Source organism: Thamnophis sirtalis, unplaced genomic scaffold (genome assembly GCF_051295495.1).
Source record: "Thamnophis sirtalis isolate CommonGarterSnake01/CBP01778 unplaced genomic scaffold, rThaSir2_p1.2 scaffold_11, whole genome shotgun sequence".
In the NCBI taxonomy this organism is placed as follows: domain Eukaryota; kingdom Metazoa; phylum Chordata; class Lepidosauria; order Squamata; family Natricidae; genus Thamnophis; species Thamnophis sirtalis.
Genome location: NW_028261391.1, coordinates 62,085,428 through 62,102,623, shown reverse-complemented (window position 1 = coordinate 62,102,623; position 17,196 = coordinate 62,085,428). Strand labels below are relative to the sequence as shown.

Sequence of the window (17,196 nt, the reverse complement as noted above, 5' to 3'; positions counted from 1 at the left end):
AATTAAGGCATCACGGGGGAGGTAAGGAGAGCAACTGATGAAACTCACACAATGGTGTTATCACACAAATGCTATGGTGACACACATATTTGCATCAGATATCAGGATGCAAGTACATGATTGTGGCACATGCGATGTCACCATCTGCATGTCTTTTCTATGTCATCACTTTTTGCTGCAGATGCCACTTTTATAAAATCAAAATGTGTTGGCACTTCTCCCTCCTGCTAAGCTAAGAGCACAAATACAAGCAAATTATACTTCTTCAAAAATCATAGTTTATTGCAGAGATTGGATATCTTTGGAATCCACAAGAAGCTCAAAAAATAGATCAGGGTTTTGTATGTCAAGTTTAGCTTGTTTAAGTCATATAAACTTCAATTCTCAGAATCCCTAGCCAGCCTAGGAATCCTGAAAGTTGAAATCCATGTGTCTTAAAATTTGCAAGGTAAGAAATCCTGTGAACTCTATTCACACCTTTATGTGAATTCTACTGTACATACCTAAAGAACCACCTAAATATCTATATTCCCAAATATACAAAACTGTACCTAGACCAGGGGTGTCAACTTGACGCCCAGGGACTGGATATGTCACATGCTAGCCACGCCCACCGCTATTTTAGCAAAAGGGGGGAAAGTTGCGATACGTCACATGACAACATGTTGTTGCGTGTTTGACATCCCTGACCTAGACTATATAAAAAGGTCTGATTTGTTTACTATATTAGTTCTAGGAAAAAAATTAACCTAGGCCTTGCCAAATATTTACCAAACTCTTTACCAACCCCCCCAAAAAAGTGCTCTTATGTAGTCTTCTGTTTGGTAAACAAAGAAATCCTAACAGACAATTATAATAAATATATCAACCATACATAGATTTTCTCAATAGATAATTATGATCAAAAATAGATGGGAGATGCACCAAATTTGCCCAATCAACTTTTCTGTAATGAATTCTTGCTTTCTGTTAACTATTATTAATATATATTACTATGTCCCTATATAATAATATAATATAATATAATATAATATAATATAATATAATATAATATAATATAATATAATAATAATATAATATAATATAATATAATATAATATAATATAATATAATATAATATAATATAATATAATATAATATAATATAATATAATATAATATAATATAATATAATATAATATAATATAATATAATATAATTAATATAATTAATATAATATAATATAATTAATATAATATAATTAATATAATATAATATAATTAATATAATATAATATAAACTTTCTTATTGGATGACGAACCAGCAATCTAAAGAAGATAGCTAGAACACATTCACTGAATTATGTTTAATAGATAAGGACAACTTATTCTTTAAAAAGAATACCACAATGTTGGAATAACTGGAAAATCATTCATTCATTTAAATTTATTACATAGAAGAACAAACTTCAAAAAGTGGCTGCATCAGTAAAATGCCTACCAATAAACAGGCAGGTTTCCTTGATTAAAATTGCCATTACCTCTTCCCTGTTAATTCTTAAGGCGGTATCCAGGTCTTGCTGCTTATAAAGCAAAGTGGAGGCATTTTCCCCCTCTGAGCTGCTTATCCGGGAGTACAATGCATTTTTAGAGATGGAAGCGTCAACTGCGGTGTCTCTCTGTTCATTTGAAATAAGGACAAATAGTTAGTAATATGTTCCAGTCATGAACTATTTCAAAGGAAGTGAGAAAAGAATGCAATGTGAAAAAAGATGGAATTAATTAATTAAAATACTAATCTTGGTTTATCCTTAAGCTATTTCACAAGAGTTCCCGTTACACGTTAGCGATACACAGAATATTGGAAATGCCAATCTTTCTTGCAAAGGACCATTTCACTGAGCTTCAGAACCAAAAGTGATCATTAAAGTTAGTTTGGGAAGAGAGTATGCTTTTGTCAGCCTCCCAATCTGATGACTTCCCAATATATTGGACTGTATCTTTCAGGATTCCGAGTCAACATGAAAATTATGAACGTTTGAATTTTTAAGATGCCTGAATGAGCTCAGGATGGAAAAGTTTGGTTTATAGAGAACCTGCCTACTCGAGTAGGCAGGTTCTCTATAAGCCAGGAGTAGTCAACCTTTTTATACCTACCGCCCACTTTTGTATCTCTGTTAGTAGTAAAAGTTTCTAACCGCCCACTGGTTCCACAGTAATGGTGGTTTATAAAGTAGGGAAATAACTTTACTTTATAAAATTTATAAAGCAGAGCTACAGCAAACTCCTACCGCCCACCATGAAAGCTGGAACACCCACTAGTGGGTGGTAGGGACCAGGTTGACTACCACTGCTATAAACCATCATGGGTCATCTATCACTGGAGGCTTTTAAGAAGAGACTGGACAGTCGCTTGTCTGATGATATAGGTTCTCCTGCTTGAGCCGGGGGCTGGACTAGAAGATCTCCAAGGTCTATTCTATTCCATTCCATTCTAGTGCTTGAACGCTCTTTTGCTGCTATTTCAATTCTTCACTAAAAACTTTTTTTTTTTTTTGCTGAAATGAAATATCAAATTCTCAGTAAGCAGAATACATTTGGACAACTTTGTACAGGATGCAGCCTGACATCTACTGAACTGTGTATTACTCACCATGCAACAACAGACACAACGATCAGCAAAAGCAAAATGAATTTTATTTGAAAGTCAATAGCAAAAGAAAAGAATAAAGTTTTGTTGGAACAAAGTATGTTCCAATAAATATCTCAAAACTTTCAGCCACTGTATCTAAAATGTGTATAACATGGTTATAGCTTTTGCTTATACTTTTTCACTTTTAATTTGATATTAACCTTATTTCTAAAAGCACTACACAGCAGTTACCTAAATGTAGTTCTGCAGATGGTAGAATAATTTAGGATAAAATATGAAATTGTTGATGTGGATTTATTTTTTTGTAAGAATGTGATCACAATATTAACAATGTATTTACTCAATATTCAAGTTATTGACAGATCTTACTGAATATTTTTAATTAAAATGCAATTATATTAGAGTAATTCATAACAATCAATATTTGATTCAAGAACCTAATCAGTGACTAAATACATCTAAAGTTAATTAAGGCAAGAAACTATAAATTACAAATTCTTTCAACTGCAATATATAAAAGAAAGCTAAGAAAATGTTAGAGATTGCTTCTGCTATTTTCTTTACGCAGAACTAATGCAGTTCAGATTCTTGCTTTTGATTTTTAGGAAGAAACAAAACTATTTGCCACTAACTACTTTTCTTATATTATATATGAACAGATCCACTTTAGATACTTGGACTAAATAATCGGGAAAGTATAATCTGACAACAGGAATTCTAATCGGTTTGCCTGTTTATACAAAGCAGTGAATAATCAGTAATGTACTGGGTAAATATTTTATATATTTTTGTTAAGAGTATTGTTAAGAGTAATTTTGAGAGCTGCCACAACTGATAAAAGACGTAAAACTTCCTGTTTTATGTTATATTCAGAATTTCACAATTTATTAAAGAAGTATAAAACAAATCAGTGAAGATTTCTTATAAATTCTTCATTATAAGAGATTAGTAAAGATACATAAGAGATTGAGCAAACTGTTTTAAGAGTTATTCAGTAACACTAGCTATAGCCAGGCATATTAATTCCATAATTTTAATGATAATATTAAAGTTAAATAATTAGATTATCTATTATATACACTATATGTTATCTATCTATCTATCTATCTATCTATCTATCTATCTATCTATCTATCTATCTATCTATCTATCTATCTATCATCTATCTATCTATCATCTATCTATCTATCATCTATCTATCTATCTATCTATCTATCTATCTATCTATCTATCATCTATCTATATAAAATTCAAGAATGGATTGAAGATTTCCTTTGTTTTACCTTTAGAAGAGAAGTGATTTGATTCATATTATTCTAGAGAATCATGTGAAGGAATGGATTTTTGGATTGCTTGCAAGTTTTTACTTTTCTAAATATTGAGATACTTCTTGGTTTAAAAAATGATATGTACAAAAATGTCTACTTTGAAATATTTATATAGACACACAGACACTTTCTTTCTCTACAAATAATAATAAAACCACCAATGCAATTATAAGAGCCGAGATGGCACAGTGGTTAGGGTGCAGTACTGCAGGCCACTTCAGCTGACTGCTATCTGCAGTTCAGTGGTTCTAATCTCACCGGCTCAAGGTTGACTCAGCCTTCCATCCTTCCGAGGTGGGTGAAATGAGGACCCAGACTGTGGGGGAGATATGCTGACTCTGTTAACTGCTTAGAGAGGGCTGAAAGCCCTATGAAGTGGTATATAAGTCTAACTGCTATTGCTATTGCTATAATTCATATATGTAACTGAAATGGCCCCTAACTAAAACTAATTTATCTATCCTAACATGCAGTTTGGACTACTTTCTATTCTATAAATGAGAAGTCAAATGTATCCTCTGAAACACATGGAAAATTAATTCAATATTATTCACATATAAACATTATTATGAGAGCAAATATACTGATTTTGTAGCTGGTATCAAGATTCTCGTGAAGATTAGTAGGTTCACTATTGGAAATTTTTATTATGCATTCAAGTAATTTGAATTGAGCTCTCATTTGCATAGAATGCAAAGCACTTTACCATAGCACAAAAATAATTATACAGATAAAAATAAAAAATAGAAATATTCTGGCGAAAAATTGCAATTTAGTAGTAGTATGAATCAGAAATATTGATCCTTTAAATGAAGCAATATAGCAACAAGATTTTCAAAAGAAATTCAATATTTTCAGAAAATTCTATATACAATTTCAACGTATAGCAATAGCAATAGCAATAGCAGTTAGACTTATATACCGCTTCATAGGGCTTTCATCCCTCTCTAAGTGGTTTACAGAGTCAGCATATCGCCCCCACAGTCTGGGTCCTCATTTCACCCACCTCGGAAGGATGGAAGGCTGAGTCAACCTTGAGCTGGTGAGATTTGAACTGCTGAACTGCAGATAGCAGTCAGCTGAAGTGGCCTGCAGTACTGCACTCTAACCACTGCGCCACCTTGGCTTCTATTTCTTGTCTATTGTAAATCAGTGATCAACTCATCACTGATCTAACATGTTGACTATAATAATGATTGCTTAAAGAAATAAATCAAATTGTACTTCCCAATTGAACACGTTACAGGGGGAAGATGATGTTTAATGTAATCAGGGCAACTTGCCCAAAAGCTTGTTTTTCAAATTTGTCACAACAATCTCTTGAAAAATTTAATTAAGATAAAATTACTTAACAAGCTACTCATATAATTATATCACATCCTGTTGATTCATTCTGGGAAAATGCCCAGTAGTTTTGCGATACTTCATGGCTTCCAAATGATATTAAGTCATTTAGTACCTTTGACACTGAAAATTCAACAAGCCTAGAAAAGAACACAATAAGCATTAGGCTGGGAGTATGCAAGAAGCAGCTATATAATCTGCTTCTTGTGATATTTTCCCAGTCACCATGGCAGTCCCAGCTCAGCAGAAAATGTGTATCAATCCTAGAGGTGGCTTACAATTTCTAAGAGGAATTAACTCTGGCTTTGAGAAGGAGATGTGTGAGGTAAACAGTTGCTCTCCCACTTGAGAGACCGCCTGCTGCCAATTACCTCCAATAGACCGATTAGATCCCACAGATTAGGCCTCCTCCGAATTCCATCCACTGGCCAATGCCGACTGGCGACCACCCGGAGGAGAGCCTTCTCTGTGGCTGCCCCGGCTCTTTGGAACGAACTCCCCATGGAGATTCGAACCCTCACCACCCTCCAGGACTTCCACAAAGCCCTTAAAACCTGGCTGTTCCGACAGGCCTGGGGCTAATGAGCTTTTGTCCCCCCTCGAATGATATGGTTGTTGTGTGTTTTAAATTGTGGTATTGTTTTTGTTAGTGTTCTTTTTTCCCCTTATTTGTACCCCCCCTCTCTTGACTTGGGTTGTGAGCCGCCCTGAGTCCCCTTCGGGGAAAAGGGCGGCATAGAAATATAATAAATTCAATTCAATTCAATTCAATAAAACTAGAAGTATGAGAAGGAGACTTAGAACAAGAACTTAGACCAGGGGTGTCAAACTCGCATCGTCACATTGTCGTCATGTGACGTGTTGCAACTTTCCGCTTCACTAAACCGGGGTTGGCGTGGCCAGCGCACGGTGCATCCGGCCCATGGGCCGTGGGTTTGACATTCCCGCTGTAGACTCCAGGACTGGAAGGCAGCAGAGCTATTAATGCATTTTATAACATTAAAGTACCTTTCCTGGAATCCTTGGGGTGTGTTTCTTGGCATGGAAAAGTGGACAAATTTGTTTTATAAACAGCAAAACAAAACAACTAGGCAGGCACTGTACTGGTAGTCTTCAACTTAAAACAGTTTGTTTAGTGACTGTTTGAAGTTACACCGGCACTGAAAAAAGTGATTTATGAGAGTTTTTCACACTGTAGCATCCCAGTGGTCATGTGATCAAAATTTGGACACTTGGCAACTGGCATGTACTTATGATGGTTACAATGTTCCAGGGTCAGGAGAGCCACCTTGGTGATCTTCTGACTAGCAAAGTCAATGGGGAAGCCAGATTCACTTAACAACCACGTGACTAATTTAACAATGGCAGTGATTCACTTAACTGAGTGGTGCAGTGGCCTAGAGGTGGAACTCTCCCCTCAGGAGGCCATGAGTTTGATCCTAGGTAGCGGCAGATATTTCTCTCTCTGGCATAATGAGTAAATATCAGCTGCGAACTCTGCATTGGAGACAGGAAGGGCATCCGGCCAGTAAACACACAGCTCCATTAAGTTGCCCCAACTCCACCCCAATGCAAGGGATACAGGGTCATTAAAATATATTTTTTTTAAAAAAAGTGATTCACTTAACCACTGTGGCAAGAAAGGTCATAGAACTCACTTAACAAGTTCTTCCTCACTATAGCAATAGCAGTTAGACTTATATACCGCTTCATAGGGCTTTCAGCCCTCTCTAAGCGGTTTACAGAGTCAGCATATTGCCCCCAACAACAATCCAGGTCCTCATTTTACCCACCTCAGAAGGATGGAAGGCTGAGTCAACCCTGAGCCGGTGAGATTTGAACAGCCGAACTGCAGAACTGCAGTCAGCTGAAGTGGCCTGCAGTGCTGCATTTAACCACTGCGCCACCTCGGCTCTAAGGAACAGAAATTTTGGGCTGGATAATGATGGTTGTAAGTAGAGGACTACCTGGAGTTGCAGGCTTTAACTAGTAGAAGAAAATAACTCTTAGCATTATCTCCATTAAATCAAACCAGGGAGCCAAAACTCTGACTTAAAAACGATCAAAATTTATTTCTGTGTGTGTGAGAAAGAGAGGGGGTGGGTGGGGATATATTAGTTATATTGCTCAACACTGGAAACACAGAATAAAAAAAAATCTGAAGTATGAAAAAATTAAATATATAAGAATGCTAGGGTGCTTAAATCAGCATTTGTACTGATTCAAATGAAATACTGTCCGATTTTTCAGGCTACACAATTTGACTGAATAATCATAGAGAGGGAAAACAGGGAGACTGTTCTCCTGATCCACCTTGGTCACAGTAATGCAAAATACAATAATGTTAAAATGTACAGCTTGGCAGACTGTCGTATAGACCAGTGTTTCTCAACCTTGGTGACTTTAAGTCCTATGGACTTCAACTCCCAGAATCCCCCAGCCAGCATAGCTGGCTGGGGAATTCTGGGAGTTGAAGTCCATAGGACTTAAAGTCGCCAAGGTTGAGAAACACTGGTATAGACTACAACTAATAAATTAATTGCAATACTCATACCTCCCTGTTTTGAAATGAATGTTTTCGGTCTGTGGTTCAGCACCGGTTGGGTGGCATCAATATTAAAAGAAAAATCAAGAAATACAAAGCACACACAACTTCCAATAAGGGAAACCCCATGGGCTCCTTTCTATTGATATCACCATAAGGAGTCTTCCCGGGGAGCTGCACAGATCAAATGCATGATTTAAAAACCAACATTTCACTCTAGCTTAAGCTGCATGCACCACAGGCTCAACGTCACTCCAATATGTCAACAGCCAGCATGCTGTGGGCATAGCAGGGACAAAAAGAAAAAGAAACAAAACATTTTTGATCTTAATGAATAAAGAAGAGATGAGGCCTCTTCCTCCTCTTAGAATCTGTTTCCTCCCATTATTTTAAGATTTAAGATTTAAGATTTAATGAATTTGAATGCCGCCCAATCCCGAAGGACTCTGGGCAGCTTACATAAAAAACAATTTAAAAATATTAAAAAATTTAAAAAGACAAAGACAAAGCAAGCATCTACCTCCACAGAAATTGTGAATGTTGGTTTTGTTTTTAATATGTTGTCTTTGTCTCGTCCCCCCCTTTCCCTTGTCTTTTGTGAGCCGCCTGGAGTCCTCCGGGAGTGGACGGCATACAAGACAAACAAACAAACAAACAAACAAACAAACAAACAAGTTAAAAGAACACAACATGCACTCAATTCTTAGTGGGGCCGGAACTCAATCAAGGATCAGCAGCCCCAGGCCTGCCGGAACAGCCAGGTCTTAGTAGAGTTTCGGAAGGCCGAGAGAGTGGGGAGTGGGGAAGGTCCGGATCTCAGGGGGTAGATCGTTCCATAGGGCCGGGGCAGCTACAGAGAAGGCTCTCCCCCGAGGAGCCGCCAGTCGACATTGTGTAGTCAACGGCACCCGGAAAAGGCCAATCCTGTGAGATCTTATCGGACGCTGGGAGGTATGTGGCAGGAGGCGGTCACGGAGATATCCAGGTCCTAGGCCATGTAGGGCTTTAAAGGTGATAAGCACCTTGAAGCGTGTTCGGAGACCAATAGGGAGCCAGTGCAGCTCGCGGAGGATAGGTGTCACATGGGTGTACCTCGGTACACTCAGTATCGCTCGCGCGGCTGCATTCTGGACCAATTGTAGTCTCCGAACACTTTTCAGGGGCAGCCCCGTGTAGAGCCTGTTACAGTGCGTTACCACTTCTTAGACAATTGAGATGTGGATTGTTGCTTAAAAAGAAAAACCATCATCTACAGACAAATCCTATCACACACATACACACACACACACACGGATAGGAATCCTGGCATTCACAGTTTCTTGTATGCAATGTGCATTTTTGACCTCACAGAGATTATCAAAATTATCTAAATCAACAAAGGGATACCTGAGTTTGTTCTGTTTCTGTTTGACTATATAGACACCATTTCCTTTCTTGATTATGATTAAAACTCTTGCAGTTTTGGACAATTTAGACAATGTTTAAAGTCCATCCCATCTCCCATGGCAACAATTCTAGATGCAGTTTCGTTTGTACCAGCCAATGGGAAGAGATAGCAATAGCAATAGCAGTTAGACTTATATACCGCTTCATAGGGCTTTCAGCCCTCTCTAAGCGGTTTACAGAGTCAGCATATCGCCCCCATAGTCTGGGTCCTCATTTCACCCACCTCGGAAGGATGGAAGGCTGAGTCAACCTTGAGCCGGTGAGATTTGAACCGCTAAACTGCTGATAACAGTCAGCTGAAGTGGCCTGCAGTACTGCACCCTATCCACTGCGCCACCTCGGCTCTTAGATAGATAGATGCAGCTTGCTTAATCTCCCATTCTTTTGCAATATTACAGTATCTGTCACTGAGTTTTATGTGGCCAACAACCATATAGGAAATATTTTGAAAGGACCTGGGGGGTTACAGAAGGAATGAAGAGCTTTCTAGATCAGAAATATTCTACAGATGGGAAAAGTTGGGAAGAAACTGTGGGAAGAAAATCCTGGATCCATACCCATCCATTTCCAGTTTTCACTTCTCAAGATATTGATCCCGGCCTGCAGATAAAGCCGGTTTTCAAGCAATAACATGCTACAGCGAGTGTCCCCAATTTGGTGAATTATTGCATTTACAAAAGCATTAAAAAATAACACCCCACAGAACAGTTTTCTGAATTCTTGCCATACTGAACTTTTGGATATACAGTGATATACATTTCTCATATATTCACCCAATCCTCCTAAGATTGCATCTGTGTCTGCCACTCTCCAAACTCTGAGTATTCTCCGTAACACACATAGTGACTTTTTCATGCTCTTCTAAAGAAATCACCAAACTCATTTACATTTCCAGTATGTATCAAAAAGTTAAACTCTGAAAATCACAGGTCTGTATAAGAAAATGGTGGCCAAATGTATTCCTGTGATCAATAGCAATAGCGCTTAAGACTTATATACCGCTTCACAGTGCTTTTACAGCCCTCTCTAAGCGGTTTACAGTCAGCATATTGCCCCCAACAATCTGGCTGCTCATTTTACCGACCTCAGAAAGATGGAAGGCTGAGTCAACCTTCAACCAGTCAAAATCGAACTCCCAAAATGCCGGCAGTCAGCAGAATTAGCCCGCAATACTGCATTCTAATCATTGCGCCACCACATCATGTGATAAAGTCATTTTTGAAACATATCTGCAAAGTGGAATGTGACCACATCTGAGATTAGAGGAAAGAAACTCCCACATGCTCTTTCCTATCTTTCTACATAGCAATGGATCAAAATCATCCAGCATCACCACTCAGAAAAACTTGTTGTTAAAGTGAAAGCAGCAACACGTTTTTTTTAAGCGCACAAACCGCAGGCAGAGGAGATACCTCAGTATCTAAGGAGTTGAAAGAAGACAAGGTAATTTGTCTGGCTAGCTTCAGGGCTTCTATCCTCATTGCAGCAAATTCTAATTCCTCCTGCCAGTGAGATGATTGTGACAATGTGCAGGGAAAATCCATTAAGCATGATGCAAAGAGTTACAGAATACATTAGTACCATTGTTTTACGATATTGCATACATATTCGCTGACGTCCACCTACTCTACTAGGCCATGATGGGTTTTAACTACCTACGACTGAAGAAACCACAATGGCTGATCCACCAACACGAGATGCTAAGCCGAGAGAGTTACATTATAGGTCAATTTGATGCAAGATTTAAGGAGAAATGACATGAAATGTTTAACATGCAACCTGAAACGACCTCTCTTAATTTTTTTCATTAAATTAATCATAAAACTGTTTCTGATGTGCATTTATTCCCCAGGGAGCTCATCACACATACCTGAGCTCTAGCTATAAACTACATATTGAATGTTTACTTTCAGTGAAACGTTACCAAAACCATTTTTAGAAAGGGTGTTTATAGTTAAGCAGAGCTAAACACTGTTTAGTTATAGCTGACAAGGGGAGGGGGAGAATGTCAAAATCTGCAAGATGACAGATGCAGCATCGCGACTGCGTTCATCTGGCATAATCACAGAGCTGGATAGATGAAATGAATATAATGTAAAGATGTAGACCAACCATTCACATACTGAATTATTGGAAAGGAAGGTGTAAATATGTGAAACTATTTAAAATCAATATATTATACATCCTTTTTCTTTGTAAATAAACTAATTCAGTGTGTGTGTGTGTGTGTGTGTGAGAGAGAGGTGGGTTCCTACCAGTTCGCACCTATTCGGTAGAACCGGTTCGTCAAATCTACCGAACCGGTTAGAAGAGGTTCCACCAGTGGACCCAGAAAGCAGGCCACACCTACAGAAGAGGTTCCAAACATTTTTTGAAACCCACCACTGGTCCTTGGATATGATTATTCTACACTATCATGCTCATATTTATAAAACTCAGGGCCTCTGTGAAAGGTAAGGATGACTACTGCGTTTGTGGTGCAATCGGAACATTGCGTGTGTTGAAGTTGTTTTAACGCAAACCAAAGATGCCTTTTAAAAAACAAGTTTACATCATATTCTTATGCATGCCAGTGCTGTGTGTGAAGGAATTTAAGGTGGTTCTGACAAGTGTCGTCGGCACCTTCATATACGGTCACATGGGCGGCAAGCCACTCCCATCCGGTCACATGGACGGCAAGTCACTCCCACAAAGGAGGCCACACCCACAGAGTAGGTTCGAACAAATTTTGAAACCCACCACTGGTGTGTGTGTGTGTGTGTGTGTGTGTGTTGTGTGAGAGATAGATAGAGAGAGAGGGAGGGTGGGAGGGAGATAGAGAGAGAGAACGAGAGAGAACGAGAACAAATAATTTTAGGGGATTTTTTATGGCAGTTTTGCTACACTTTAGAAATCTGCCCTCATTACACCAGATTCATAAAGGAGTACAAATAAATATGTATTACAAACCTGAAGTTTCTGAGCAAATACTGGAGGATTCTTTTCCGCTAAGTCGGGCTCCAGATACTGAAGCTGATCGCATACTGCAGGCGGATGAGATATCCTACTAAGAAGAGCATCAGCGGAAACATAGGGATCTTCAGGACTGATCTGAAGAGCAAGAAAGATAAAGAAAATGAGACGCATATTCATGATTAAAACTACTCATAATCTCCAGTAAATATATGGCAAATGCCAACCAAATCTGAAGTAAAATATATATTTTTTCAATTGGACCATAAAAACGTGAGGAAAAAAAAAGAAATTGAATACCATGGAATAGTTCACATATACTGTAGATTTTCTTTAAAAAAAAGATTTAAGACAATTATTTTCTGTTACATACTTTTTTTTTTACTAGTGAAACAATTCCATTTCCAAAGAACTTTTGGCAGACTGATAACACTAGATGTGTAAGAACCACAAATCTCAACTAGATTTGGAGAAGTCAACCCATAGCAGAGTTTCCCAAACTATAGCTAGGAAACTTTTGGGGCAACTAGTGTTGTATTATTTATTTGTTTGTTTGTTGTAGACATGCAGAAAAAAAGAGATGGGACTTGCACAAGTCTATCAGAGCAGGGAGAATAATTTTACATATTTTTCAAGAAATGGCCCTGTGCCATTTCTCCACTCTTGGGGAAATAATAATCTAGAGCAGAGAAGCATGTCATAAATAAGAGAGTAAAACAACAATTTCTAATTGCTAATTTATATGTTGAAGATCCAGTTTGGGACTGCTAAGATGTTTGTGTAGAACAACAGAATCTGGGGGGCTGGGGAAGGGTGGAATGGCATTATTGAAAATTGGGAAAAGGGGTAATTAGGTCAAACAGTTTCAGACTGATGATCTATAGTAAGCTTGATTTACAGTCAAGCTAGATGCACAATGAAGACATGTTCCAAACCCTTGATAACTTACTATGTTGTCTGAAGCACTTCCTATGGACACAGATTCCAGTTCTTTTGTTTTATCAGTTGACTGTACTGATGATTCCTGGTTAGCTACCAGGGATCGTGAAGCTGGGTGCTGTAGTTTTATACTACAAGAAAGCTGGCTTTCTGTTTCTTCCAGACTTGACCTAAGGGAAAGACGATAGTATGTTTCTGAACTGGTTAACAGAATACATTCACTGATTGCGGTTCACCGACAAATGCGCGCCCGACAAAAGCGCGCCGATGAAACCGCAGCGAGAAAACCGCAGCGAGAAAACCGTGAGGTCAAAATTGCTCCGACGAATGCGCGCAGAAGCGCGCTGACAACAGCCCGCCGACAAAAGTGCGCCTTCAACAAACAACTAATAACAACCTAATAACCCTAACCCTAACCCTAACTCTAAACCTAACCCTGAACCTAAACCTAACCCTTACCTTAACTTAAATCGCACTTTTGTGGGCACGGTTTTGTCGGCGCGTTTTTTTCATGGCGGTTTTGTCGGCGCGGTTTTGTCATGCGTGCATTTGTCGGGTCACAACTGATTGCCAAACTTCCTACATGAGATGCAAAACCTATGGCACGTGTGCTGGAAGTGGCACACAGAGCCATCTCTCCAGGCATGCCAGCCGTCATTCTTCCGGGTTCCGGCTGGTCTTCACACACGCATGTGCACCAGAAACCAGAAGACAAGCGCACATGTGCATGCTGGAAACTGAAAGCTCAGCTTCTTGGTGCGTGCATGCGCACCAGGGAAGTGCTCTTCCGGTTTCTAGTGTGTGCGCACCAGAGAGCTGCTCTTCCGGTTTCATGATGATGCTAAAAAGGTTCACCAACACTGGCCTACATATTCTTCTGTTACATCTCAGTCAAGTCTCAAGATTATGTTATTATTTCTGTTTAAAATTAGCATTTGTTTAAAATGACTGGCATAACACAGGGTCTTATTCTAGCATGTGAATGGCAGACTTCTGAGTTAAGAGAACAATATGGTTCTATTCTACATTGTAACTATGATGGAATATCTTATTTTTAGTTCATTCTACTTCTAAATCTATATCTGCCAGCATTACTTTATAAATGAATACAGCTATTATTAGATGTTTAAAGTTGTGGATATCAAACTCTTTATGAATTATTTTAAGTTGTCATTTTCTCCTCTTGGACATTAATGGAGTAATGACTTATTTATTTATTTATTTATTTATTATTTTATATATATTAATTTTTATTTTAAACACATAAACACATTAACAGAAACAAACACATAACTTAAAAACAACATAGCAACAATAAGTTCCATCGTATATCATACAGCAGTTCCGAATCAGTTTCTTTGCAGTTAGTGTTTTCCCTTCTATACATTTCTATTTTGCATTCATAATCTCGTTATTCGTTATCCATTTTTATATGCATTTCTCTATATATTTATACTTAGCTACTTATGATCAAGTATTATTTACCCATATTGTACAGTTATAGGTATACATTCACATAGTTATTCTTTTTCTTTGCCATTCTTATATAATTATTATTCCATTTAAAAGGTTATAAGGTATAATTTGGAATGCTTTGTTTACCATCCTTCACACCTGCTATGACACCACCTTATATTCTCTTTCTTTTCTCCCTCCCTTCCTTCTCTACTTCCTTCCTTCCTCCTCTCCTTTCCCTTCTTCCTTCCCTTACTTCTCCCCTGGAGTAATGACATATTAAATGTTAACTGATTTTATTCTATGCCATTCCAAAGCATGCTCAATTAAATAATGTACCACACTATCATGCAATATGTGGAATAATATAAAAGCTTCAAGAAAAAAAAACAATTTCTAGTTCTAATTATTCCATATTTTTTACAATTGGTTTAATAGATAATGCAAAAAAAGTACCCAGAACAAGGAGTTGTAGAATCTGATAAACGTGCTGGAGGAGACTTGATTGGACTCTCTTGCTGAGCTTTGAACATAAGGTACAAAGATTGCTTTGTCTGGCCATCATCATCCTTGTGTCAAAGAAATATAAGGTTACGGTTAAGGTTTAATAAATTTATATGCCGCCCAATCCCGAAGGACTCCGGGCGGCTTACATAAAAACAATTTAAAAGAATACTAAAAAATTTAAAATAAAGAGACAAGGCAAGTTAAAAAGACACAACATGCACTCAACCTTAGTGGGGCTGGACCTCAATCAAGAGGTCAACAGCCCCAGGCCTGCCGGAATAGCCAGGTCTTAATAGACTTTCAGAAGGCCGAGAGAGTGGGGAGGGTCCGGATCTCTGGGAGTAGATCATTCCATAGGGCTGGGGCAGCTACAGAGAAGGCCCTCCCCCGAGGAGCCGCCAGACGACATTGTCTAGTCGACGAAACCCGGAGAAGGCCCATCCTGTGAACAACCTTACTATATATCTTTACCTGGAATGTTCCATAACTATCCTATCATGTCATAGCATATCATATGATGAAACAAATTACAATGCTAAAAGAAATTCCCAAAATTCAGGTATACCAAAGTAATTACAGAATAAATTGGTAAACTCTTCAGCTGTTCTGCATGCAAATGAAGAGCTCAATTGGAAGTACTGTGACTTTCCTGTATATATATATATATATATATATATATATATATATATATATATATATATATATATATATATATATATACCCTAGAGAAATACTGTAAGAGGAAACAACAAGAAATCCACAAGTAGAAACTTACAGCTATGGAGGAACCAATTTTTTCCATGTATTCTATTTCATATGTGTTGCCATATTCCAGGTCTGAAATACAAAGTAAAATGTCTTTAGTAAGGAAAGGAAACATGTTTTCTTATGGACAGCATACATTCCCTAGACATTAAAATCAGAGTAATAAATTATAACCCAGAATATGCTCAATAAAGATTTTTGGCCAGTTTGAAAGCATAAACTAGGACCAAAGTTGTGATATTTTTTTAAAAAAAAACCAAAACAAAATAAATACTCAACAAATTTTAAACTATTCATATATAGCTAAGTTAATTTTTAAGTGCTATTTGTTTGAATGGAGCATCTATTTATAAACTGCTGAATTGTCAAACAGTACTACTTAATATGATAATGCAGCTTTTATTCATGAATGGGGTGTATATTTATATGCGAAAAGACTACTGCACTCTTTGATTATTACATGAAGTGTAGGAAAGTACTACCCCTCCAAAAACATTTTTAATAAATCTAATAGTGTTGATGCCTTTTCCACACTAATTTCTTTTTTCTCAACATGGATCTGCTCAAATTATTTAAACCATGTCTTTCCTTTCTTCTTTCATGGATCCAGCTCTCTTTTGCTTTCTTCTTAAGAGTTTGACTAAAAGTAGCAACATCTGGGATTGCCAGACGGTATTTCCAGAAACAGTTATGAAAATATCCAGGAGCATTAAGGTAGGTAAATATAAAGGTTTCCCTCGCACCTATGTGCTAGTTATTCCCAACTCTAGGGGGCGGTGGTCATCTCCATTTCAAAGCTGAAGAGCCAGCACTGTCCGAAGATGTCTCCATGGTCATATGGCCGGCATGACTCAATGCCGAAGGCTCACGAAATGCTGTTACCTTCCCACCAAAGGTGTTTCCTATTATTCTACTTGCATTTTTACATGCTTTTGAACTGCTAGGTTGGCAGAAGCTGGGACAAGTAACAGGAGCTCACTCCGTTACGTGACGCTAGGGATTTGAACCGCCAAACTGCTGACCTTTCTGATCGACAAGCTCAGCGTCTTAGCCACTGAGCCACCGTATCCCAGGAGCATTAAGTTCATTTGCTTAGAAAATTGACATTCAGCAGCAAGTGTCAGATCAGTGGTTTATGGTAGGAGAAATCTAGGCACCTTCGGCTGCTACTGAACACTTGAACAGGGTTAGGGTGAGGATTCAGAGGGCAAAAGGAGATGATGCTCTCTTTCTATGAGATCATTCTACCCAACTGCTTTCTTCCATACAAAAGTACTTGTCTGCC

At 38.0% G+C, this 17,196-nt stretch overlaps 1 protein-coding gene across 3 annotated transcripts in view; it reads right to left on the bottom strand.

Moving 5' to 3' along the window:
• Nucleotides 1-17,196, bottom strand: part of TACC2 (transforming acidic coiled-coil containing protein 2) — a 154,419-nt gene that overhangs the window by 19,008 nt on the left and 118,215 nt on the right. For 2 of the 3 annotated variants that reach the window (XM_087725921.1, XM_087725923.1), the window contains 6 exons: nucleotides 15,922-15,983; nucleotides 15,096-15,208; nucleotides 13,195-13,354; nucleotides 12,243-12,383; nucleotides 10,706-10,795; nucleotides 1,519-1,656 (listed from right to left, as the gene is read on the bottom strand). In XM_087725921.1, the coding sequence (XP_087582047.1) occupies nucleotides 1,519-1,656; nucleotides 10,706-10,795; nucleotides 12,243-12,383; nucleotides 13,195-13,354; nucleotides 15,096-15,208; nucleotides 15,922-15,983 (704 nt within the window). The remainder of the gene's footprint in view (nucleotides 1-1,518; nucleotides 1,657-10,705; nucleotides 10,796-12,242; nucleotides 12,384-13,194; nucleotides 13,355-15,095; nucleotides 15,209-15,921; nucleotides 15,984-17,196) is intronic. The other variant, XM_087725922.1, reaches the window with a different exon arrangement.